This window comes from Bubalus bubalis, chromosome 7 (genome assembly GCF_019923935.1).
Source record: "Bubalus bubalis isolate 160015118507 breed Murrah chromosome 7, NDDB_SH_1, whole genome shotgun sequence".
NCBI lineage: Eukaryota > Metazoa > Chordata > Mammalia > Artiodactyla > Bovidae > Bubalus > Bubalus bubalis.
The window spans coordinates 18,021,647-18,043,687 of NC_059163.1; the positions used below are offsets into that span (position 1 = coordinate 18,021,647).

The 22,041-nt window shown below is 40.9% G+C and overlaps 1 protein-coding gene across 7 annotated transcripts in view; it reads left to right on the forward strand.

Moving 5' to 3' along the window:
• WDFY3 (WD repeat and FYVE domain containing 3) overlaps nt 1-22,041 on the forward strand; it is a 287,453-nt gene that overhangs the window by 242,363 nt on the left and 23,049 nt on the right. For all 7 annotated transcript variants that reach the window (XM_044945700.1, XM_044945697.1, XM_044945695.1 and 4 more), the window contains 10 exons: nt 2,001-2,055; nt 2,321-2,440; nt 6,645-6,762; nt 8,132-8,238; nt 10,303-10,456; nt 15,802-15,893; nt 16,118-16,330; nt 18,812-18,959; nt 20,171-20,325; nt 21,270-21,428. In XM_044945700.1, the coding sequence (XP_044801635.1) occupies nt 2,001-2,055; nt 2,321-2,440; nt 6,645-6,762; nt 8,132-8,238; nt 10,303-10,456; nt 15,802-15,893; nt 16,118-16,330; nt 18,812-18,959; nt 20,171-20,325; nt 21,270-21,428 (1,321 nt within the window). The remainder of the gene's footprint in view (nt 1-2,000; nt 2,056-2,320; nt 2,441-6,644; nt 6,763-8,131; nt 8,239-10,302; nt 10,457-15,801; nt 15,894-16,117; nt 16,331-18,811; nt 18,960-20,170; nt 20,326-21,269; nt 21,429-22,041) is intronic.

The window sequence follows — 22,041 nt, forward strand, 5'->3', positions numbered from 1 at the left end:
CTCCTCCAGGGCATCTTCCCAACCCAGGGACTGAACCCAAGTCTCTTCCGTCTCCTGCATTGATTGGCAGGCACGTTCTTTACTACTAGCGCCACCTAGTAGCCTTTGCATTCGGTTTACCTGAAACGAAGAATTTTTCTGGAAGTGAAAAGTGGTATCTGTACTCTTGAGCTAGAAATGTTTATGAACTAAGATTTACACCTCACTTAATTTCCTTTCAGATGATAAAATATATGGTTAAGTGCTTTACTACTCATTCTGTGATCAATTCACAAACTTCAGATTATTAATTATCCATGTTACAAAGCTGTTAAACCTTTAGGGTTTTATAGCATTCTAGAAAAGTCTGCTATAGAAAATAGTCCATAATTTTGTAAACAGCCATGACTTTGCTGTCATAAAATATTTATATTTTCATTCACTTTTTAAACATCTCTTTTAGGAATGATGTTTACCTACTGGGGACAAAATATTGTTTGCTATATCGCTTATTCCAATTGAATCTCTTTAAATCAATTTCAGTTCAGTTCAGTTCAGTCGCTCAGTTGTGTCCGACTCTTTGCGACCCCATGAATCACAGCACACCAGGCCTCCCTGTCCATCACCAACTCCCAGAGTTTACCCAAACTCATGTGCATCGAGTCAGTGATGCCATCCAGCCATCTCATCCTCTGTTGTCCCCTTCTCCTCTTGCCCCCAATCCCTCGCAGCATCAGGGTCTTTTCCAATGAGTCAACTCTTCGCATGAGGTGGCCAAAGTATTGGAGTTTCAGCCTTTGCATCAGTCCTTCCAATGAACACCCAGGACTGGTCTCCTTTAGGATGGACTGGTTGGATCTCCTTGTAGTCCAAGGGACTCTCAAGAGTCTTCTCCAACACCACAGTTCAAAAGCATCAATTTTTCGGCACTCAGCTTTCTTCACAGTCCAACTCTCACATCCATACATGACTACTGGAAAAACCATAGCCTTTACTAGACAGACCTTTGTTGGCAAAGTAATATCTCTGCTTTTGAATATGCTGTCTAGATTGGTCATAACTTCCCTTCCAAGGAGTAAGCGTCTTTTAATTTCATGGCTACAATCAACCATCTGCAGTAATTTGGGAGCCCAAAAAAATAAAGTCTGACACTGTTTCCACTGTTTCCCCATCTATTTGCCATAAAGTGATGGGACCAGATGCCATGATCTTAGTTTTCTGAATGTTGAGCTTTAAGCCAACCTTTTCACTCTCCTCTTTCACTTTCATCAAGAGGCTTTTTAGTTCCTCTTCACTTTCTGCCATAAGGGTGTTGTCATCTGCATGTCTGAGGTTATTGATATTTCTCCCAGCAATCTTGATTCCAGCTTGTGCTTCCTCCAGCCCCGCGTTTCTCATGATGTACTCTGCATATAAGTTAAATAAGCAGGGGGACAATATACAGCCTTGACATACTCCTTTTCCTATTTGGAACCAGTCTGTTGTTCCATGTCCAGTTCTAACTGTTGCTTCCTGACCTGCATATAGGTTTCTCAAGAGGCAGGTCAGGTAGTCTGGTATTCCCTTCTCTTTCAGAATTTTCTATGGTTTATTGTGAAAAATAAACAATAAATCAATTTACATAGGAATTATTGTAAAAGGTTGAAAGTTGAACTAGATGAGTGTTTGTTTCAAATTCATTTGCTATGATCCACAGTAAAAAATATACACTACATTGCATTCCAAGTAACAGGAACTTGCTTAAAATTCTGAAAATAGTTTCCCTTACTATGTGTAGTGCCTTCCAATGTTCTGTTCTTTATTTTTCTTCAATTCAATTCTGTTATTTCATATTTCAAAATGCTGACCATAACCTACTAAACCGATTTCATGACCCACCAGTAGGTTGTCCTCCATAGTTTGAAAAATTTATGGATCTGTTGACTTAAAATTTTCAGCTTTGTAATTACTTTGATTTAAAATTATTATGTTGCTAAAACAGTATGTTGCCTACAATTCATTTAATTATTTATCATTTGTAGATCTGGGTTGCTTAGTACTCTGGTTGGAGAAAAGTCTGTGACTCAGAGATGGGAGGTAAGTTCAGTGAAAATGTAAGCATCCTTCATAATTTGTAGTCAGAAGGGATAAGTCATTCAGTTAAAAGCACTTTAATAATTTATAAAATATATACCATAGACAAAAAAGTTTTCTTTTTGTTCTTTTTAGAAAAAAACTGTTTTGTTATTCTGAAATCTGTAAGAAACTATCCTTTGCCTCATTTTGCATATAAATTTTTAAAAGCAAACATAGTGGAAATAATTGATCGCTTTAAAGTGAATCTTTATTTATCTTTCCGAAGAGAGGTGAAATCAGCAACTTTCAGTATTTGATGCACTTGAACACTTTGGCTGGAAGATCGTATAATGACCTCATGCAATATCCTGTCTTCCCCTGGATCCTTGCAGATTATGACTCAGAGGTAAATGTCACATCATTTCTGTGAAATTGGAACACATTGTCAAAAGTAATTAAACGATGCTGCAGTGGCTTAAGTGATTCATATGCATTATAGTTTTCAGTTCTCAACAGGAACTTATTCCCAAGAAGATGAGACGAGCTTTAGCTTCAGTTCAGTCGCTCAGTCGTGTCCGACTCTTTGCAACCCCATGAATCGCAGCATGCCAGGCCTCCCCGTCCATCACAAACTCCCGGAGTTCACTCAGACTCACGTCCATCGAGTCAGTGATGCCATCCAGCCATCTCATCCTCTGGCGTCCTCTTCTCCTCCTGCCCCCAATCCCTCCCTGCATCAGAGTCTTTTCTAATGAGTCAGCTCCTCGCATGAGGTGGCCAAAGTACTGGAGTTTCAGCTTCAGCATCATTCCCTCCAAAGAAATCCCAGGGCTGATCTCCTTCAGAATGGACTGGTTGGATCTCCTTGCAGTCCAAGGGACTCTCAAGAGTCTTCTCCAACAGCACAGTTCAAAAGCATCAATTCTTCGGCGCTCAGCCTTCTTCACAGTCCAACTCTCACATCCATACATGACCACAGGAAAAACCATAGCCTTGACTAGATGAACCTTTGTTGGCAAAGTAATGTCTCTGCTTTTGACTAGGTTGTTCATAACCTTCCTTCCAAGGAGTAAGCGTCTTTTAATTTCATGGCTGCAATCACCATCTGCAGTGATTTTGGAGCCCCAAAAAATAAAGTCTGACACTGTTTCCACTGTTTCCCCATCTATTTCCCATGAAGTGATGGGACCGGATGCCATGATCTTCGTTTTCTGAATGTTGAGCTTTAAGCCAACTTTTTCACTCTCCACTTTCACCTTCATCAGGAGGCTTTTTAGTTCCTCTTCACTTTCTGCGATAAGGGTGGTGTCATCTGCATATCTGAGGTTATTGATATTTCTCCCGGCAATCTTGATTCCAGCTTGTGTTTATTCCAGTCCAGCGTTTCTCATGATGTACTCTGCATGGAAGTTAAATAAGCAGGGTGACAATATACAGCCTTGATGTACTCCTTTTCCTATTTGGAACCAGTCTGTTGTTCCATGTCCAGTTCTAACTGTTGTTTCCTGACCTGCATACAGATTTCTCAAGAGGCAGGTCAGGTGGTCTGGTCTTCCCATCTCCTTCAGAATTTTCCACAGTTTATTGTGATCCCCACAGTCAAAGGCTTTGGCATAGTCAATAAAACAGAAATAGATGCTTTTCTGGAACTCTCTTGCTTTTTCCATGATTCAGCAGATGTTGGCAATTTGTTCTCTGGTTCCTCTGCCTTTTCTAAAACCAGCTTGAACATCAGGAAGTTCACGGTTCACATATTGCTAAAGCCTGGCTTGGAGAATTTTGAGCATTACTTTACTAGCATGTGAGATGAGTGCAATTGTGTGGTAGTTTGAGCATTCTTTGGCATTGCCTTTCTTTGGGATTGGAATGAAAACTGACCTTTTCCAGTCCTGTGGCCACTGGTGAGTTTTCCAAATTTGCTGGCATATTGAGTGCAGCACTTTCACAGCATCATCTTTTAGGATTTGAAATAGCTCAACTGGAATTCCAGTTGAGCTTTAGCTTAGGCTTGGACAAAGTTTGGATGCTTGGCCAACTTCTTGGATTCATGGTAATCCATTCAGTCTCCTAAGTGCCAATAAATTTGGATCCACTGGAGGAGGTCACTGTCTTCTACACTGCAGCCAGTTTCAGAAATAAATCTAATTGAGTCATCTCTCCATTTAGAAAAGTATTGTATAAATCATCATCACAATTTGAACATAATTTCATTTATTTGTTTATTTTTGGCTGAGCTCCATCTTCACTGCTGCACAGCATTTCCTCTAGTTGTGGCAAGCAGGGGCTACTCTAGTTGCAGTGTGCGGGCTTCTCATTGCCATGGCTTCTCTTGTCACGAAGCAAGGGCTCTAGGGTGCACAGGCTTCGGTGGTTGTGATGCACAGGCTTAGTTCCACCAAGGCATGTGGAATCTTCCCAGAGCAGAGATTGAACCCATGTCTCCTGTATTGGCAGGCAGATTCTTTACCACTGAGCCACCAGGGAAGCCCCTGGAGAGAATTTTAAAATGTCAGTACAGTACCCTTTGCAGAGTAGCTGCTAGTTAGGTACCCCTCCTGCACTCCCAGGACTGCTGTCTGCGACCACCCCGTTCTCTTTCAGCCACTCTGCCCGTGCTGCCCTCCCCGCCTGGACTTCTCCCCACGGCTGTGCCCACCTTACCTCCCGCTGCCAGGTTCCTCTGGCTAGCTGTATTTCATCCAGCAGGACATATTCACTCACACCTCCAGGGGACCTTCTGTCCTTTCTCTCTTCTTCTTTTTCCTCTGTTCCCACACCACCTTTAAGCTGTATTGTGCTGCTTTCTTTTACATGTTGTAAGCATGGTTTTTGTCTGACCTTACTTAGCTGTGAGGATGTTGAACTCAAAGACCAACTTAGGTAACTCTTAGGGCCCAATCTCTAGAGCAAGGCCTGGTACTTATATGTGCTTTACTCATCTTTGTTGAAATAATCAAACTGCAAATGAGGTGTTTTGCATATAGAATTTCAGAGGACAAATACTAACGAGTTATTTTCGTAAGTGTGGATCAGTTTCTCCTGTCCAAGACTTTTAAAATACAAGTTGGCAAAATTGGGGGGCCATGTTGTTATTCAGTCGCTGAGTCATGTCTGATTCTTTGTGGCCTCATGGACTGCAGCATTCCAGTCTTCCCTCTCCTTTACCATCTCCCAGAGTTTGCTCAAACTCACGTCCATTGAGTCAGTGATGCTAACTATCTCATCCTCTGCCATTCCCTTCTCCTTTTGCCTTCAGTCCTTCCCAGCATCAGTGTCTTTTCCAGTGAGTTGACTCTTTGTATCAGGTGGCCAGAGTATTGAAGCTTCAGCATCAGTCCTTCCAATGAATATTCAGGGTTGATTTCCTTTAAGATTAACGGGTTTGATCTCCTTGATGTTCAAGGGATTCTCAAGAGTCTTCTGCAGCACCACAGTTTGAAGGCATCAATTCGTTGGCACTCAGCCTTCTTTATTGAAGAGGGAAATGGCAACCTACTCCAGTATTCTTGCGTGGAGAATCCCATGGACAGAGGAGCCTGGTGGGCTATAGTCCACTGGGTCACAAACAGTCGGACACAACTGAAGCGACTTAGCATGCAGCCTTCTTTATGGTCTATCTCTCATATCTGTACATGAATACTGGAAAAAACCATAACTTTGACTAGACAAATCGTTGTCAGCAAAGTGATGTCTTTGCTTTTTCATATGCTGTCTAGTTTTATCATAGCATTCCTTCCAAGGAGTAAGTGTCTTTTAATTTTATGGCCTACAGTCACCATCCACAGTGATTTTGGAGCCCAAGAAAATAAAATCTGTCACTCTGTTCACTTGTTCCCCATCTGTGCCTTGAAGTGATGGGACCAGATGCCATGATCATAGTTTTTTGAATGTTGAGTTTTAAATAAAAAGAACACAAATTAGGTATCCCATGGGTACATAGTTCAAATGTCTGCTTTTAATACGCTTAGGAGGTAAATTTTGGTTTCCTTTTAAATATATGAATTAAGTCACCTAAGGATGAGCCTTTAAAATGATCTCTGGTAGACTGGAGGAATCCACCTCATTCGGGAATCACGGCCTGGTATGATGTTGTCTTTTCGAGGTGACCAAGTTAGTGAGTGCTCTAGTTTATTTCACTTCGCTTTCACCTCTAGGAAAAAAATGCTCAGAAGTGAAGCTGGGGTGAAAGAGGGGAGGAGGGGGAGAGAATAGAAGGGAGATTGGATCCTCCGGTTTGGTGGGTGACGGAGGGTAAAAAGGAAATGGAGCTTTTGTGTCCACAGTCTCCTGCCGCTCCCTTGTTAAGACTGGGAAGGGTTTTCCCTCTTATTCCTTATCACCAAACCTGGGTTCCGAGTGCCTTCTCCTGTGCAAAATAAATTTCCAAAACAGACATCTTCATACTGAGCCAGTTGAACTGCCATGTGCCTCTCTGTAAAATATGGATAACCAGTAGATGCAAGGCATTATCTTGGAGTCCAGCTCTGCTGGTGTGACCCCATAGATACTAGCCCATTGACAAAGCATTGTGGCTATAGCCATTCTGTCTACAGTGGTGAAAATAGAGGGTGGATAGTAATTTTCGAATTGGGTTTCATTTTGTATTTTAGGAGGTCGATCTTACTAATCCCAAGACATTTAGAAACCTGGCCAAGCCAATGGGAGCACAGACAGATGAACGATTAGCTCAGTATAAGAAGCGATATAAAGACTGGGAAGATCCTAATGGTAAGTAACTTTCCCTGTCACGGGACTTGGTACCCACATTTCAAAAGTAAGCCATTATTTAGTGGTCTGACGCCCTTCCATCTTTCCCCAGGCTGCTTGTATATGATTACGTCTGTGTCTGTTACATATGCAAGCATACACGCAGCTATCAAAGTAGAAAAATCAGGTTTTGCGTGCTAACTGATGGCCATGCTTGGAAGGCGTTTTTTGGGTAGCTTGTCAAGTATTGGCAGAAAACTAAGTCTTTCTGCTTTGTCTAGGGTAGAAATTTCCCATCATAATACGCCTTTATCCCTAATCGCGTTTAGGCCAGGAACTATGCTTTCCTTTATTGACTCTTTTAATATTTTTTTTTGAAGTATAGTTAATTTAGTGTTTCAGGTATACAAAAAGTGATTCAGTGTGCATGTGTATGTGTATATGTATATGTATACATACATTTTTTTCTTTTTCAGATTGTTTTCCATTATATGTTCTTTTAATTTTGTTGAGCACTTTTTACAACCCTTTTGCATTAAAAAAATACTAATTGAGTCCCTTCTAAAATAATGCAATTTACATACTCATGATTTATTGTTTAATGTTTATCATATTACCCCTTCAAATAGGCAAAACAAACAAAGGAGGAAAAAAAAATAAGCCTAATAATATTCCCTGTTTGGAATCCTTTTTTTTCCCCCTGCCAAGGAGAATGTGTAACAGAAATTGCATAATACCCATAGACATCGATTCGGAGAAATGTATACTACTGCAAAGCCAGAACCTAATAAAGAATTGCTATACATCAGTATCCTGCTTTAGTTGAAGGTAGTTTGCTAGTAAGCCACTTATATTATTATACAGTTAGCCTCAAAACATGAATTGCTGGATGTGCTCAGTCTGGGGGAAAGTCACAGAATTACAGTAAAATGGATAGTTGCCAGATACATACATGAGGGGTTTCAGTGTCATCATAAAGTTTTTATTCTACAACTGCCAGAACTGACTGTACTTCGTGTCGCGGTTATCACGTACATTAGCATTTTCAAGTCTATTGATTAACACTAATTTTATTTTTATGTTACTCTTTTGTTTTCTTTTTTACTCTCATTTTTCTTGTTTTTTAAATTTTTATTGGCGTATAGTTGCTTTACAGTGTTGATAGTTTCTGCTGTACAGCAACGTCTTCCAGCTATACGTATACATATATCCACTCTTTTTTTGGATTTCCTTCCATTTAGGTCACTGTGGAGCACTGAGTAGGGTGCCCTGTGCTATACAGTAGATTCTCTTTAGTTATCTATTTTGTACATAGTATCAGTAGTGTATATATGCCAGTCCCAATATCCCAATTCATCCTTTTCAATTATGCTTTTATTTTCTTGGCCAGGAGAAACTCCAGCCTACCACTATGGGACCCACTATTCATCAGCCATGATTGTGGCTTCATATCTTGTCAGAATGGAGCCCTTCACACAGATATTCCTAAGGCTACAGGTAAAACTCTTTAAGTTTAGAATTTTTGCATGTTGTTCGCGCCTTCTATTTAAGATCGTTTTTGCTATTTTCTTTAATGTTGTTTATCTCCTGCCATGAAGCCCTGTGAAGTTTTAGTCACAAAAGCAGTCAAAACATAATGATTGTGGAATTTCACTGGACAAAATTGATAAATAAGCTAGGATTTGTTTACACTAAACAAGCGCCAAGGTCCTTTAGTCAAGGAAGCAAGTAGCATTTGCTTTCCAGCCACATATATGGAATTCAGCCTTAACTGATTCATCAGACATTTTAAAAAGTCCGTGTAGCTCAATTGCTATCTTCCCTATTATAATTGCTTTTCTCCAAATTCTCTTTTCATTTATTCAGCAAATATTTAGTGAATACTTACGGATGCCAGACACTATTCTAGGTGCTTAGAAGACATCAGAGAATAAAGACAGTAATCCTGCCTGATGGAATTGATATATTTTGGTTGAGAGAGACAGACAAACATAGTAATAATGATCTAGTAAAATATTTTAGTATATGATACGTGCTGTGCGAAAAATAGAGGTCAGAGAAAGGGGATAGGAAGTACAGGAACGTGAGGTGGGGAAGGACATGATGCCATTTTTAGAAAGACTGGTCACTGTAGGTCACCTCGGAAAGGAGACATCTGACCAGAGCTGGAAAGAAGTAAGGGAGTTACTGGTGTGGGTATCTGGAGAAAGTGTGCTCCAGGCTGGGAGAACAGCCTGTAAGGGGCCCTAAGTCAGGCCCTGAGATATTTGAGGAACAGCAAGGAAGCCAGTTTCTGGAGCAGAGTGACTGCAGGGCAAAGCGACAGGAGATGAGGTCAGAGAGCTAGCAGGGGCCAGATGGCGGTAGGCCTTGGTGGCCATTGTACGGACTTGGGCATTTATTTTCACACAGTGAACTTCATTGTAAAGACAAACACACTGTGTTCACTCAAACACAGCATCGGGAGTTTGATTGAAGGAAGGCAGTGGTGTATCTGTGAGGCTGTGTAAGCAAAAGAAATTCCTTTTATATTTGAGTTTGTTTTATCGATTTATAACTTTTTGATCACCTTCCTAGTTCTCCTCTTAATTCTCATGGGTATAAGAATAACAATGTCATGTTATTTTATGAAATTAGTCAAATACGTATATAACCTGAATATTTTCAACTGTAAATGGCTAAATAATAGCAGCTTTTTAAAGTTTTTTTTTAATTAATTTTTATTGAAGTATACTTGCTTTACAATGTTGTTAGTTTCTACTGTACAACAAAATAAGTCAGCCATATATCCCCTCCCTTTTGGGACTTCCTCGCCATTCAGGTCACCACAGTCCATTAAGTAGCGTTCCCTGTGCTATACAGTAGGTTCTCATTGGTATACATAGTATGTGTTAGTCCCTCAGTCGTTCCTGACTCTTTGCAACCCCATGGACTGTAGCCCGCTAGGCTCCTCTGTGCATGGAATTCTCCAGGCAAGAATACTGGAGTGGGTTGCCATTCCCTTCTCCAGGGGATCTTCCTGACCCAGGGATCCAACGTGGGTCTCCCGCGTTGTGGGCCGATTCTTTACTATGTGAGCCACCAGGGAAGCCCTATACATAGTATAAATACTGTGTATATGTCAATTCCAGTCTCCCAAATCATCCTACTCCCCTCTTTTCCCCTCTTGGTGTCCATACATTTGTTCTCTATGTCTGTGTCTCTAGTTCTGCTTTGCAAGTATGAATCCTTTCTTTTTTTTTTTTTTTTTTTAAGGAGAGTATTATCAAACAATGGGAGAACTATTTCCTTATAGTCTTGCCCTCTCTCTAAAAACTAATCTTTTTAAATTGTAGTACTTGGATATCACTTTGATACAAAGCAAGAGACCCTTTGTAAGGAGAACCCTGAAAAGAATTCTTCTTTTTTTTGTGATTATTTAAAGTTTTGTGTATTTGATGTAGGAGAATGGGAAACTGAATTGTCACCAAATGTACTTCTTTGGGGTTTCCAGGCCCTTGAGCGTGGATGCTGAGGTGGGAGCAGTTTTCTCACAGAGGTGCCTTCTCGTTCTGCCCACAGGGAGGCCACTTTGACCTGGCTGACCGGATGTTTCACAGCGTGCGCGAGGCCTGGTACTCAGCATCGAAGCACAACATGGCGGATGTGAAGGAACTCATCCCGGAGTTTTTTTACTTACCAGAGTTCCTGTTCAATTCCAACAACTTTGACCTTGGTATGTAGCACCATGGCACCGTCTTAGGAACGGTGTCCAGGAAAAGACCAACAGAAATGTCACTTTTCTGAGAAGTCTGTAGCAGACACTGACAAAGAAAGCTTTTGTTACCAGACCAACCTTGGGTCCACCCACCTGAAACACAGCAAACCCAATCGGTCTGTTGACGCTGGGTTGTGGTGAAGGGATGGAACAGTGTTTATTGCAGGGCCAAGCAAGAAGAATGGGCAGTTCATGCTCAAAAGGCCTGAACCACCCCCAGTGACAGCTTTCAGAGGAGAGTTTTAAAGAGTCCATGTAAGGGAGAGGGTCACAGGCTTTGTGATCAGCTTGTGCTCAGTTCTGCGATTGGTTGATGATGCGGTAACAAAGTGGTATTTCAGGAATCTTGGTCATCAACTTCTGGTTCCGACTGGTCTGGGGTCTATGAACTTGTGGTCAGCATGCAGTTAACTTCCTCCACCTGGTGGGGGTTTTAATATCTGCAGAACAACTCAAGGATATGGCTCAGGTTTATAGCCCTTGAGAAACTAAAAGTCCTTGACTTTATTTTAGGCTAAACTGTTATTTTGTGCTGCTTGGCTGTTTTCCTTTGTTTCTGCAGTTTCTGTCTTCTCTGGTTACATTTGCTCTTTGGAACTCTGGGGAGGCCTGGGAGACTAAGGCTTTTCTACAAACAAAGGAGGGGGAACGCACAGGGTTGGGGTGGACGGGTTGTTCTTGGAAAGGCCCTGCAGGGTCCTCCTCAGTTACTATTTCCTCATGGTATAGTCAACTGGGTTATTGGGTATATGAGACTAAATATAACAAAGAAAAATAGATTTGTGCCCCCAAATAGCTGTTTCAATCCAGAGTCTTGGGAAAATGAAAAAATTAATAGAGATTACATCTAATGGTCAGAATATCATTATTTCATTGAAAATGAAAGTGAGGTGAAATTTTATTTGAAAATTAATATGATTGAAGCTAACAGCCAAGAGTGGCATATCCACATTTTTCACATAGAGTTTAAATCTTTCCTTATTGTCTCAGCTTACATGCTGATAAGTTTTAAAATTAGAATTGCTGAATAACTCTAAGTAAACCCCTTTTTTCATCCCGTTAGGGTACTAAAAAAACAGAACCAAATCAACATTTCTAAAAGGGAGAGAAATTTCCTTGGTACTTTGCTCTCTTTGTATTATCCAGCAGCTACAGGAAGTAGATTTGACTTTGGTTATAGTTTCTTGGAACACAGTTTGCTAATCTGTGTTTTGAATATTTATTTTTACAACATATCAAAATTTCATTGTTGTACTTAGAGTATTCATGCCAGATATTGTTCTGTTTTCATATTCTTTTCATGCCCTGTATCATACTGTGTTTAAGACTTCCACATGTAAACCATTACTATACTATCTCATAAAATTTGTTAGGTAATTCAGAGAATCAGTTCAGTTCAGTTCAGTCATGTCCAACTCTTTGCGACTCCATGGACTGCAACATTCCAGGCCTCCCTATCCATCACCAGCTCCTGGAGTTTACCCAAACCCATGTCCATTGAGTTGGTGATGCCATCCAGCCATCTCATTCCTCTGTCGTCCCCTTCTCCTCCCACCCTTAATCTTTCCCAGCATCAGGGTCTTTTAAAATGAGTCAGCTCTTCGCATCAGGTGGCGAAAGTATTGAAGTTTCAGCTTCAACATCAGTCCTTCCAATGAACACTCAGGACTGATTTTCTTTAGGATGGACTGGTTGGATCTCCTTGTAGTCCAAGGGACTCTCAAGAGTCTTCTCCAACACCTTCACATCTAATATATTTGAATGATTTTATTTTATTGAGTATTATAATTTTTATTTATTTAATCACCCATTCAGCAGCTCAAACCTTGTGAAATTGTAGCTCCAGATGCAATAGGAAAGATAATAAGACTCTCTCAGTAGCCCCAGCAAAAGTCCTAAAACTGAGTCTTAGTATTGATACCTCTGATTGGACCTGGGACTCAACCTTGAGCAGCTAAAGACACCAAGTTCTAGCACTTAGAGTTGGGAGGAATGGCAGTTCCCCAAAGGAAGAGTAGATGGTGAATAGGGAAAAACAACAAATGTGAACCCAGCATTTGCATATGAATGCACATTAGGGTTTTATTAGGTTTACTTATAATTCACCTTTGGAGAATGCTACTCTCTTCCCTAGGAACACCACTTTCAAAGAGACAAATATGCAACAGTGCAAAAACATATTCCAGAAATAGTCCGTTATAATAATCTGTGTTGCAGGAATGTTCTAACCAGACTACTTACAGACGCAACCAAATCATCCACTTTTAAATAAGTAAATGAAAGAAAGGTCATGTATAATTGTCACGCTCACCTTCATAACATATCCCCTTCCTTCCTTGAAATCACACACTTTAACAACAATGCTATTTGCAAGTAAGAGCTAAAGCTCTTAAAACTTAGGGATAAATCCTCATAATCTTGGATTTAGATAAACATAAGCAAAAGCAACAAAAAAAGGGAAATTGAACTTTATCAGAATTTAAAACTTCTGCATACAAGGGCATTATGAAGAAAGTGAAAAGAAGACATACAGAATGCCAGAAAATATTTTCAAATGATATATATCTTTTAAGGATCTAGTATTCAGAATATAAAGAACTCCTACAACTCAACAGCAATAAGATAAGTGACCCAATTAAAGGGGTGAAGGACCTGAATAGACATTTCTCCAAAGAAGTTATACAAATGGCCAATAAGCATATGAAAAGATGCTCAGCGTCATTATTCATTAGGTAAATGCAAATCAAAAGCACAATAAGGTAATACTTTTCATTCACTAGGATGACTATAATGGAAAAAGCAAGACACACAAACAGAAAATGACAAGAGCTGAGGAAGATGTGGAGAAAGTAGAACATTCATGTGTTGCTGGCGTGAATGTTAAAATGGTTCAGCACTGTGGGAAGCAGTTTTGTAGTTCCTCAAAAAGTGAAACATTGAATTGCCATATGACCAAGCAGTTCCACGCAAGAACTGTCCAGAGGAACTGAAAAAAGACTTAAAGACCTGTGCATGCACATTCATCACAGCTTTATTGACAGTAGCCAGATGGTAGAAACAGCCCACATATACATGAATGGATAAACAAATTGTGCATATACATATACATATAATGGATACATGTACATATAATGGAGTATCACTCAGGCATTATAAGATACGGGGTAATGATAAATACAGCAACATAGACGAACCTCAAAAAATTACACCAAGTAAAAGAAGCTAGAGGCAGAAAGTCACATAATGATTCCACTTATATGGAATGTCCAGAACAGGTACAGACAGATAGACAGGACACAGATTGGTGATTTCCAGGGCCTGGGGCAGGGGATAGGGGGTGGGTGGGAGGAATGGGGAGCAACTGTTGACATTTAAGATTTCTTTCTGGGGTGGTCAAAATGTACGAGATATAGTTGTACAATAGTGTGAACATATGAAATGCCACTGAATTGTTCACTCTAAAATCGTTAACTTTATGTTATGTGAACTGTACCTCAATATAAAGAAAGTCAAACAAAACCGTTTGTCTCTCCATCCAGAAAAGATAGCTAATGATACAAAAGAAGGAACACTTGGGGTTTTTTCCCTGGCTCTGGAGCACCTAGGTTCATTTCCTGGTCTTATCCTTGTACCCTTGGATAAACATGGAGGGAAACTACAGAGTAGCAGAATTAGACCAAGAATTTTCAACAGACTGCCCCCTTTAAATGACATTTTAAAATTGCAGATAGCACTGATAAAATAACATTATATCACACAGTATTTAGGGATTATGAGCAAAATTGGGAAAAGTAGATTCTATCTCAGGTAGTTAGGGGATTATTCTTCCTATCAAAAAAGTTATTTCTTACTTCTTATTAGGCTTAGAGGACATTTCAGAGAGGGTGGGGAAAGGGTGTGAAAGAGGGGAGAGGGGCTGTAATAACTTGATTGTTTTATTTTTTTTTAAGTTACATGAAAATTTTTCCAACTAAATCAAAACATTCCTTTAAACAATAAAATGGATTTTTAGTCTCTTACTTGTATCACATTGTAAAGAAGCCATCAAGCCTCAATGATGAAAGGAAAGGTTTTTACTGGCCCTTACTTGGAACCTGCCTTCTGTGTCCTGAAACTTGAACAGTTCTCTATGAAAATTTATAAATCAGCTGTTTAACCAACTGCATGAAGCTAGGGAGTCCACGTCATCACTTACAGGGTCATTGTTTACCGTGATTATCTGATCTGTGCCTAGGAAAACTCTGTAATCTCCAGTTACCTTTTTGAAAGAAGAAACAGAACCCACTTCCTCAGATGCCAGTCCAGTTTTGTTTTCAGTAGATCTCATAGTAAATGCATCCTTTACTGTTTTAGGGATTATCTGGCTGTGACTTAAAATAACAGTTCATGTGGAATAAATATGACATGGTTATTAATTATCATAACTTGATTTTTTTTTTCTTCCAGGTGGTCCTATAGTCTTTCCAAGTGTTTTTTCTGTTAAATGATACAACAGTCACCAAAGAGTTACATTGTTTCAGATTTTACTTTTATTTTTTTAGTGAGAATCCTTACAGCAAAATACATGTGGGTTCTACAGCGTTCTCTCAAGAATTTAAGAATCAGAAGTATGAGAAACCACATGTATTGCAAATATTTCTGGATGACTCATACTTTTATGTCCTCTTAGGCCAAAATAGAATTCAGACTAAAATTGGCTTGAGGAGTTAGGTATTCTTTCAGCAACCTTGTCCATGTGAATGCAGAATTTTGTCAAAACATCCAGAAAAGAGTTTGAGTGCTTGGCCACTGCTGTTGACTCACCAAGCTTTAAGCATTCTGGAAAAGCCTACATGAATGCTTCAGAGAAATTGTTAATGGTCTTGCAGATGAGCAGTCTTAAGGGGCTTGTGTTGGTTTGGGCAGTTTCTTCCAAACTCAAAACAGTAACCCCATAAAATGCTTCATGAAGGAGTCCTGTGGTCAATTAAATGTCAGAAATGTTGTATCTAATACCCTTCCTAGAGAAGAGCAGTACCTGGGAGGAGCCTTGCAGAAAAGAAACATGTTTAACCTTGCATAGTTCAGCATTTCCTGAAGCCCTTTGACTGTGGGAGCCCCACAGTTTTGTGAATGCTCAGTAAATCTCTCTAAGGAGGAAGTTTGGGGAAATACCAGAGTAGATGATCTCTGCCGGTCCTTTCTGGTGATAAAACTGTATAGTTCTGGTAATGAATCTAACCCACTATTTGTCTGTTACTTTCATAGGATGTTACTATTTATCTCACTCTTTTACTTTCTTGTTAATGTATCTAATTTCACAGGCTGTAAACAAAACGGCACCAAACTTGGAGATGTTATCCTTCCACCCTGGGCAAAAGGGGACCCACGAGAATTCATCCGGGTGCACCGCGAGGTAATGGGAGTGCACTTTGCACTGGAACTGAGGTTTCACTGGGTCACTGACCACAGAACAAAGGGAGGACCCTGAGCGATGTGTTCCCCACATGTTTAAGTTACTAATGTTATTTGGATGATTTTTAGTTATTTTAGTTCCAGTTGGCCAGTGGTCACTTCTTTTACTTTCCAAGTTAGTAATACAAGTCAGCCAGTGACTGAACCTGTGTTTTGAAATTACAGGCTCTGGAATGTGACTACGTGAGTGCCCATCTGCATGAGTGGATCGACTTAATCTTCGGCTATAAGCAGCAAGGTCCTGCCGCAGTAGAAGCTGTAAACGTCTTCCATCACCTTTTCTATGAGGGTCAAGTGGATATCTACAACATAAATGACCCCCTCAAGGAAACAGCCACCATAGGGTTCATTAATAACTTTGGGCAGATCCCTAAACAGGTACGGCTGTTTTTTCCTTATCGTTGATATTTTCTATTACATTTTTTAAGCTCTGTCTTATGTCTGTGGGCTTCCCCAGTGACTCGGTGGTAAAGAATCTGCCTGCCAATGCAGGAGACGCAGGTTCCATCCCCGGGTCGGGAAGATCCCCTGGAGAAGAAAATGGCAGCCCCTCCAGTATTCTTGCCTGGAGAATCCCACGGACCTAGTCCATGGAAGAGTCACACATAACTTAGCGACTGAATAATGTATCTATGGATGGTAGATGACCATATAGTAATTAACTTTGGACCAAGTTTTTAATTAAGAACCGTGAATATTGCCCAGTAGTTGCAGTGGGTCCCTAGAGTATTACATTTCCTCCCTTTTACAGTCCAGATAAATAGAAATTGTGTTAGTCAAAGAGGATTTTCCTTGACAGACTAGTGGCAGGGCATGCTTTCTTGTCCCCACACGAGATTCGGCAGGAAACTGGCTTCTCAGCTGCTCCTCTACAACCCAGAGGAAGGGAGAGCTTCACCACATCTGATCAGGATAGAGGAGCTAGTGGGCAAGTCATGTTTCCTGTGGAAAAGCCTCTCGGAAGGTTGTGTACCAGAGGCTAGCACTTTGCCTTGCACTCAAAGAATTCCTCCAGGAAGCCCTAGCCAACCAGGTATTCAGTGTTTCTGCAAACCAGAAGAGCCTCCTTTTGAGTCACTAAGGGAATTCATCTCATCCTTTATCCCCATTGTTCCGGGCCCACAAGGAGGGCAAGGTGTGCCAGAAATTACAACACAGTGGAGAAGCCTCGTGTTGCTGGCTGTTGAGACCACCGCCTTTCCCCCAAGTGCCCTGGCCTCTGCATTTTGACCCTGGCTGTCCTTCTCTGTTCAAGATCTCTCCTGGACTCCCTTTTGTAGGTTAACTGACTCTGAGGTTTCCACAGTTGACAGCTGGGAACACAGAACAATGACAAGTCTTTGTTTATGGGAAAGCCACGATGGACAGTGGACAGCCTGCGACTCCAGCACTCACAGTGCAGTCTGACCCCCAGTGCAGGAACCAGGTTTACTTCTAAAGGGAAACATTTGTTGATGAGCTGGAATCACACTAGAAGAGCCTTAGTTAAGCCTTTCCCTTCTTTGAGGGTTACATGTGCAGGAACCATTTTTCATAACCTTCTGGGAAACAGATATTCTGAACACACATGCACTGTTGCAGGATTTTTGCCCCACTTTTGAGTTTAAGAGGCAGATAGTCTGGGAGATAGGGTTTGGATACTAACATATTTCTAGGACATTCCAGGAACTAATGGAGAGTACTTCCAAGTGTAACCGTCCCTCAAAATAGCTAAGCTTTGTCATCCTCATGTTAATTTATCCTTATATATGCTTGCCTGGCCTGCTTTATTCTCAGGTACCTCATAAAGGTCTTCAGTAAGGGTTCATTCATGAACATATTTGAAAGTATGTGGTATTTTAATACAGCTTCGGAGTCTAGTCTCTGAAGAATAAAAAGGAGATGCTCCGCGTGGGGCCCAGGCTGCTGGCTGCTATGGGGCCTCTCTAAGCAGCCATGCAGCACCTTCCCCACCCTTGATTAAACCTGGAATCACTGGAAAAAAAAGAAAGAAATGAACTCTGATCCTATGCCATGTATGTAGATAAAATGGGAATTATATCTTTAAAGCTTTGGGAGCCTCAGATGTGTATCTTTGTAAACATATTTTTTCCTGTTTTTTTCTCCTGGAAACTCAAAATGTCAAATAAATAGACTGTGATGGTGTTGTGGTCATCCTAAATCTCATTTCATCTTACGATTTTCCAAATATCTTCCTCAAATATCAGTTTTCAAACAGGAATGACTCTGCCTATTTAGAAAATGTACAGTATTTGAAAAGCAGTCATTTTAAATGTACATTAATACTTTTCAATCCCTTAGAAATACTAAACAGAAATGACAAAGATCTTTTTTTCTTTTACATCATCACAAAGTAAAAAGAAGGCAACCGTATTCATACTGAGCAAATTAGTAGCACCTAAATGAGATAGGAATGATGTCACATCCATAAAGCCCATGTTGGCACCAGATGTAACCCAGTTAGAATGGCTGCCTGCTCTCCATTGCCCAGACGGTATCGGTCTGTAAAGGATGGGTTCATTTTTAAACATCACTGAAAAATAATTTTCAACTGACTGTTATTTGAAGAGATTAATTTACTTTTGAAAAATTATCATGAAATCAGTGTAGCATAGAGCTTGATGGTAACCCAAACTTTAGTATCAGAGTCTTGTCCCCACTTACTGAGGTATGAGATCTCAGATGGCAACCTTCTGAGCCTCTTTAAATCTCTTTCGTCAAGTATAAAATGTGATAATGTGATACCTAATGGCTGTTGTGAAGCTTAAGTGAAATAGCAACAAAATATCTGGCAAATAAAAGGGCTGATTAATAAATGTTAGCTTTCATTATAAAACATGTTGTCTTCTGTCTTACCAGTTATTTAAAAAACCTCATCCACCCAAGCGAGTGAGGAGTCGACTCAACGGAGACAATGCGGGGGCCTCCGTCCCGCCAGGGTCTGCCAGTGACAAGATCTTTTTTCATCATCTGGACAACCTGAGGCCTTCACTAACACCTGTAAAAGGTAAAATGACAGGGAATGAGCTTCTGATGGATGATTCTGTGAGACTGTTTAATAATCCTAGTTACGCAATAACAAATTTGCTTCTCAGCAACAGTGTCATTTGTAATACAGTGCTAAAACCACCAAATACTTGTTAGAGTCTCCTTTTCCTTTTCTCGTCTCTTCTTTCTGCCTGTTGGATTTTGCATCCGAAAGAAACAGGTTCTCCTCTCTGCTAGGGTACTGAAAACTAGTATACCAAATCTTATAATTCAACTTGCAGAAAAACTTCTGCCATCTTCATTTACACATGTTCTGCCAATTTAGAAATAGCAGTAAGAAGACTTGTATTTTTAACATGCCAACTAAAAGCTTCTTTCATCTACTGTTATTGTAAGTTATTTTAAATTACTTTTCCAAGTAGATTTTTTTTCCCCTTTGAATGAAAAAAAAAAAAAAAATGTTTTGCAGAGTCTTGAAGTTGTCACTTAAATCCAAAAACTGGAGCATCAAAGTCTGGATGGGCGCCCAGCTCTCTGCCGCCTGTCTCATTCCACAGACTCTGCCCTGTGCCAGCTCCAGCCACTGCCCAGAGATGGCTCTGGAGCACTGGCTGGGGTCTTGGCCTTCCTTCAGGAAGTCTAGGGCTGGGTGGGGCTGAAGGCCTAGGTCATTTGGAGGTCTGTGTGGCATTCTGGGGAGCATCCCAGAGCACTCTGGCAGTCCTCGGGATCAAAAGGTGGGCCTGGTGGCTGGGAGCCAAACCCAAGCAAGTGTCCATAGCCAGGCAGGCTGGAGACACCAGTCAAGGTCGACATCTGCCCAGTGGGTCTGCAGAAGACTCCATCGAAAGCCACACCCTACTTCTCAGGTCATTTTGTATTTATGTGGGTGTCAAGATGCTTGATTTGTATGAATATTTGAGATCCCTTTACCTACCCTCCCCTGTAGGCTTCCCAGGTGGCCTTAGTGGTGAAGAATCTGCCCACCAAGGCAGGAGATGCAAGAGATGCCAGTTTGGTCCCTGGGTTGGGAAGATAACCCTGGAGGAGGAAATGGCTTCCCACTCCAGTATTCTTGCCTGGAGAATCCCACGAACAGAGGAGCCTGGTGGGCTATAGTCCATGGGGTCACAAGAGTCGGACACAACTAACACTCTCTACCCTCCTCTCTGGGATAAGGAGGTTAGTTTTCCCTATACTGGTTCTAATATGTTGATTTATTTTTTGTAGAACTCAAAGAGCCTGTGGGACAAATCGTGTGTACAGACAAAGGCATTCTTGCGGTAGAACAGAATAAGGTTCTTATCCCACCAACCTGGAACAAGACTTTCGCTTGGGGCTACGCGGACCTCAGCTGCAGGCTGGGGACCTATGAGTCAGACAAGGTTTGCACTGTTGCTTGCTCACTTATGTCATCCTGCTCTTCTGTGGCCTGGAGATCCTGCCTCATGGGGGTGGGGATAGCTCAGTCCAAGGGCTTTTCAGCTGCTCTTCCCCAGGCCAGAGGAAGGGAGAGCTTCACTGCATCCCGTCAGGATAGAGGAGCTAGTGGGCAAGTCACGTTTCCTGCAGAAAAGACTCTCCTGGAAGGTTGTGTACCAGGAGCTAGCAGTTTGCCTTCTACTCCAAGAACTCCTCCAGGGGGCCCTAGCCAACCAGGTGTTCAGTATTTCTGCCAACCAGAAGAGCCTCCTTTTGCGTCACTGTCCCACTTACCATGTCGGTACTCTTCAATGGCTGGCAGAAAACCTGCCGCCCTTCCCCTAAGAAGCAGTTGTGGCTACCATTTTGAGTCCCATTAGCATCTCTTGGAGAGGCAATACATAAGTGATCCTTTGGAGTCATATTTGCCCCTTGACAGTCCTCTCCTGAATGCATGAGGGACACAGTCTGTGTCTGTAACACAGTTCTGTTCAGTCACATTGTCATGAACAGCAGCACTCATGGTTTCCTTTTACCTTCTACCTGCTACAGTGGATGCATCCTTTCACCAGATCACCCCCTGCATCTCACATAGTATCACACAACCTAAACGTCATTTTCAGTCACACAATCTGAACATCTTTTTCCCTGACTGGAGAAACTGGAGACCCCCAATATGAACAAAGTGCTGCTTCTTATGATTTTCGACACCAACTATAGTTAGGAGGCTGTAGGGTGTAGTTCAGAGTAGAGCTTTAGGGAACCAGCCCAGCAGGTATCTGCAGGACACAGGTATTTGCCCAGGAGGGACCCAAATAGAGGTTACTTTCATTTGGTATGCTCGTCGTGTCTCAGAAGCTTGTAGTGCTTGATGACATGTGTGTCTCACATCTCTTCTATTTTACAGGCAGTGACTGTTTATGAATGTTTGTCGGAGTGGGGCCAGATTCTCTGTGCGATCTGCCCCAACCCCAAGCTGGTCATCACGGGTGGAACAAGCACAGTCGTGTGTGTTTGGGAGATGAGTACCTCGAAAGAAAAGGCTAAGACTCTCACTCTCAAACAGGTAACAGAATGTGAAATGGTGGACCTATTCCACCGCACTCGCTCATGCTCTAGAGAAACTGAAAAACTTCCTTAATTCCAAGGCAATTTAGACATTAATGGACAAGACCAAAAAATGTATGTTCTTTTGCTAGAAATGGATCTTAAAAAATATAAATGAAAAATCAGAGGATACTATTTCTGAAGATGATCCAAGCTATCCTTTTTTAAAATCTGAAGCAAGGTATCTTTAGGTGATATAGGGTTTTTTTTTTAATATATTTAAGTAATGTCAATGTTTCTCAGAGTTATATATAGGTTAAATTCTTGCAAACCAGTTATATTTGCAATTGATTCATAATAACTTCTTTTCTGGATGCTTTTCACTCATCTATACCATTAAGTCGTTGATTTTTGTTTTTTCTGTTTCTTCATTTATAATATTCTTGAAAACATGGCAAATTCATGAAATGTATTCAGAAAAACCATTGGTGATTTTATTAACAAGTATTTTTGATCACTTGTTATGAGCTGACTCTATCATAAGTGTTTAATCAAAGCAAGAATTCTTTTATCATGAAGCCATCACCTTTTTAATATTTGATTTATAAGTGAATTTACTGTAAGTTTCTTTT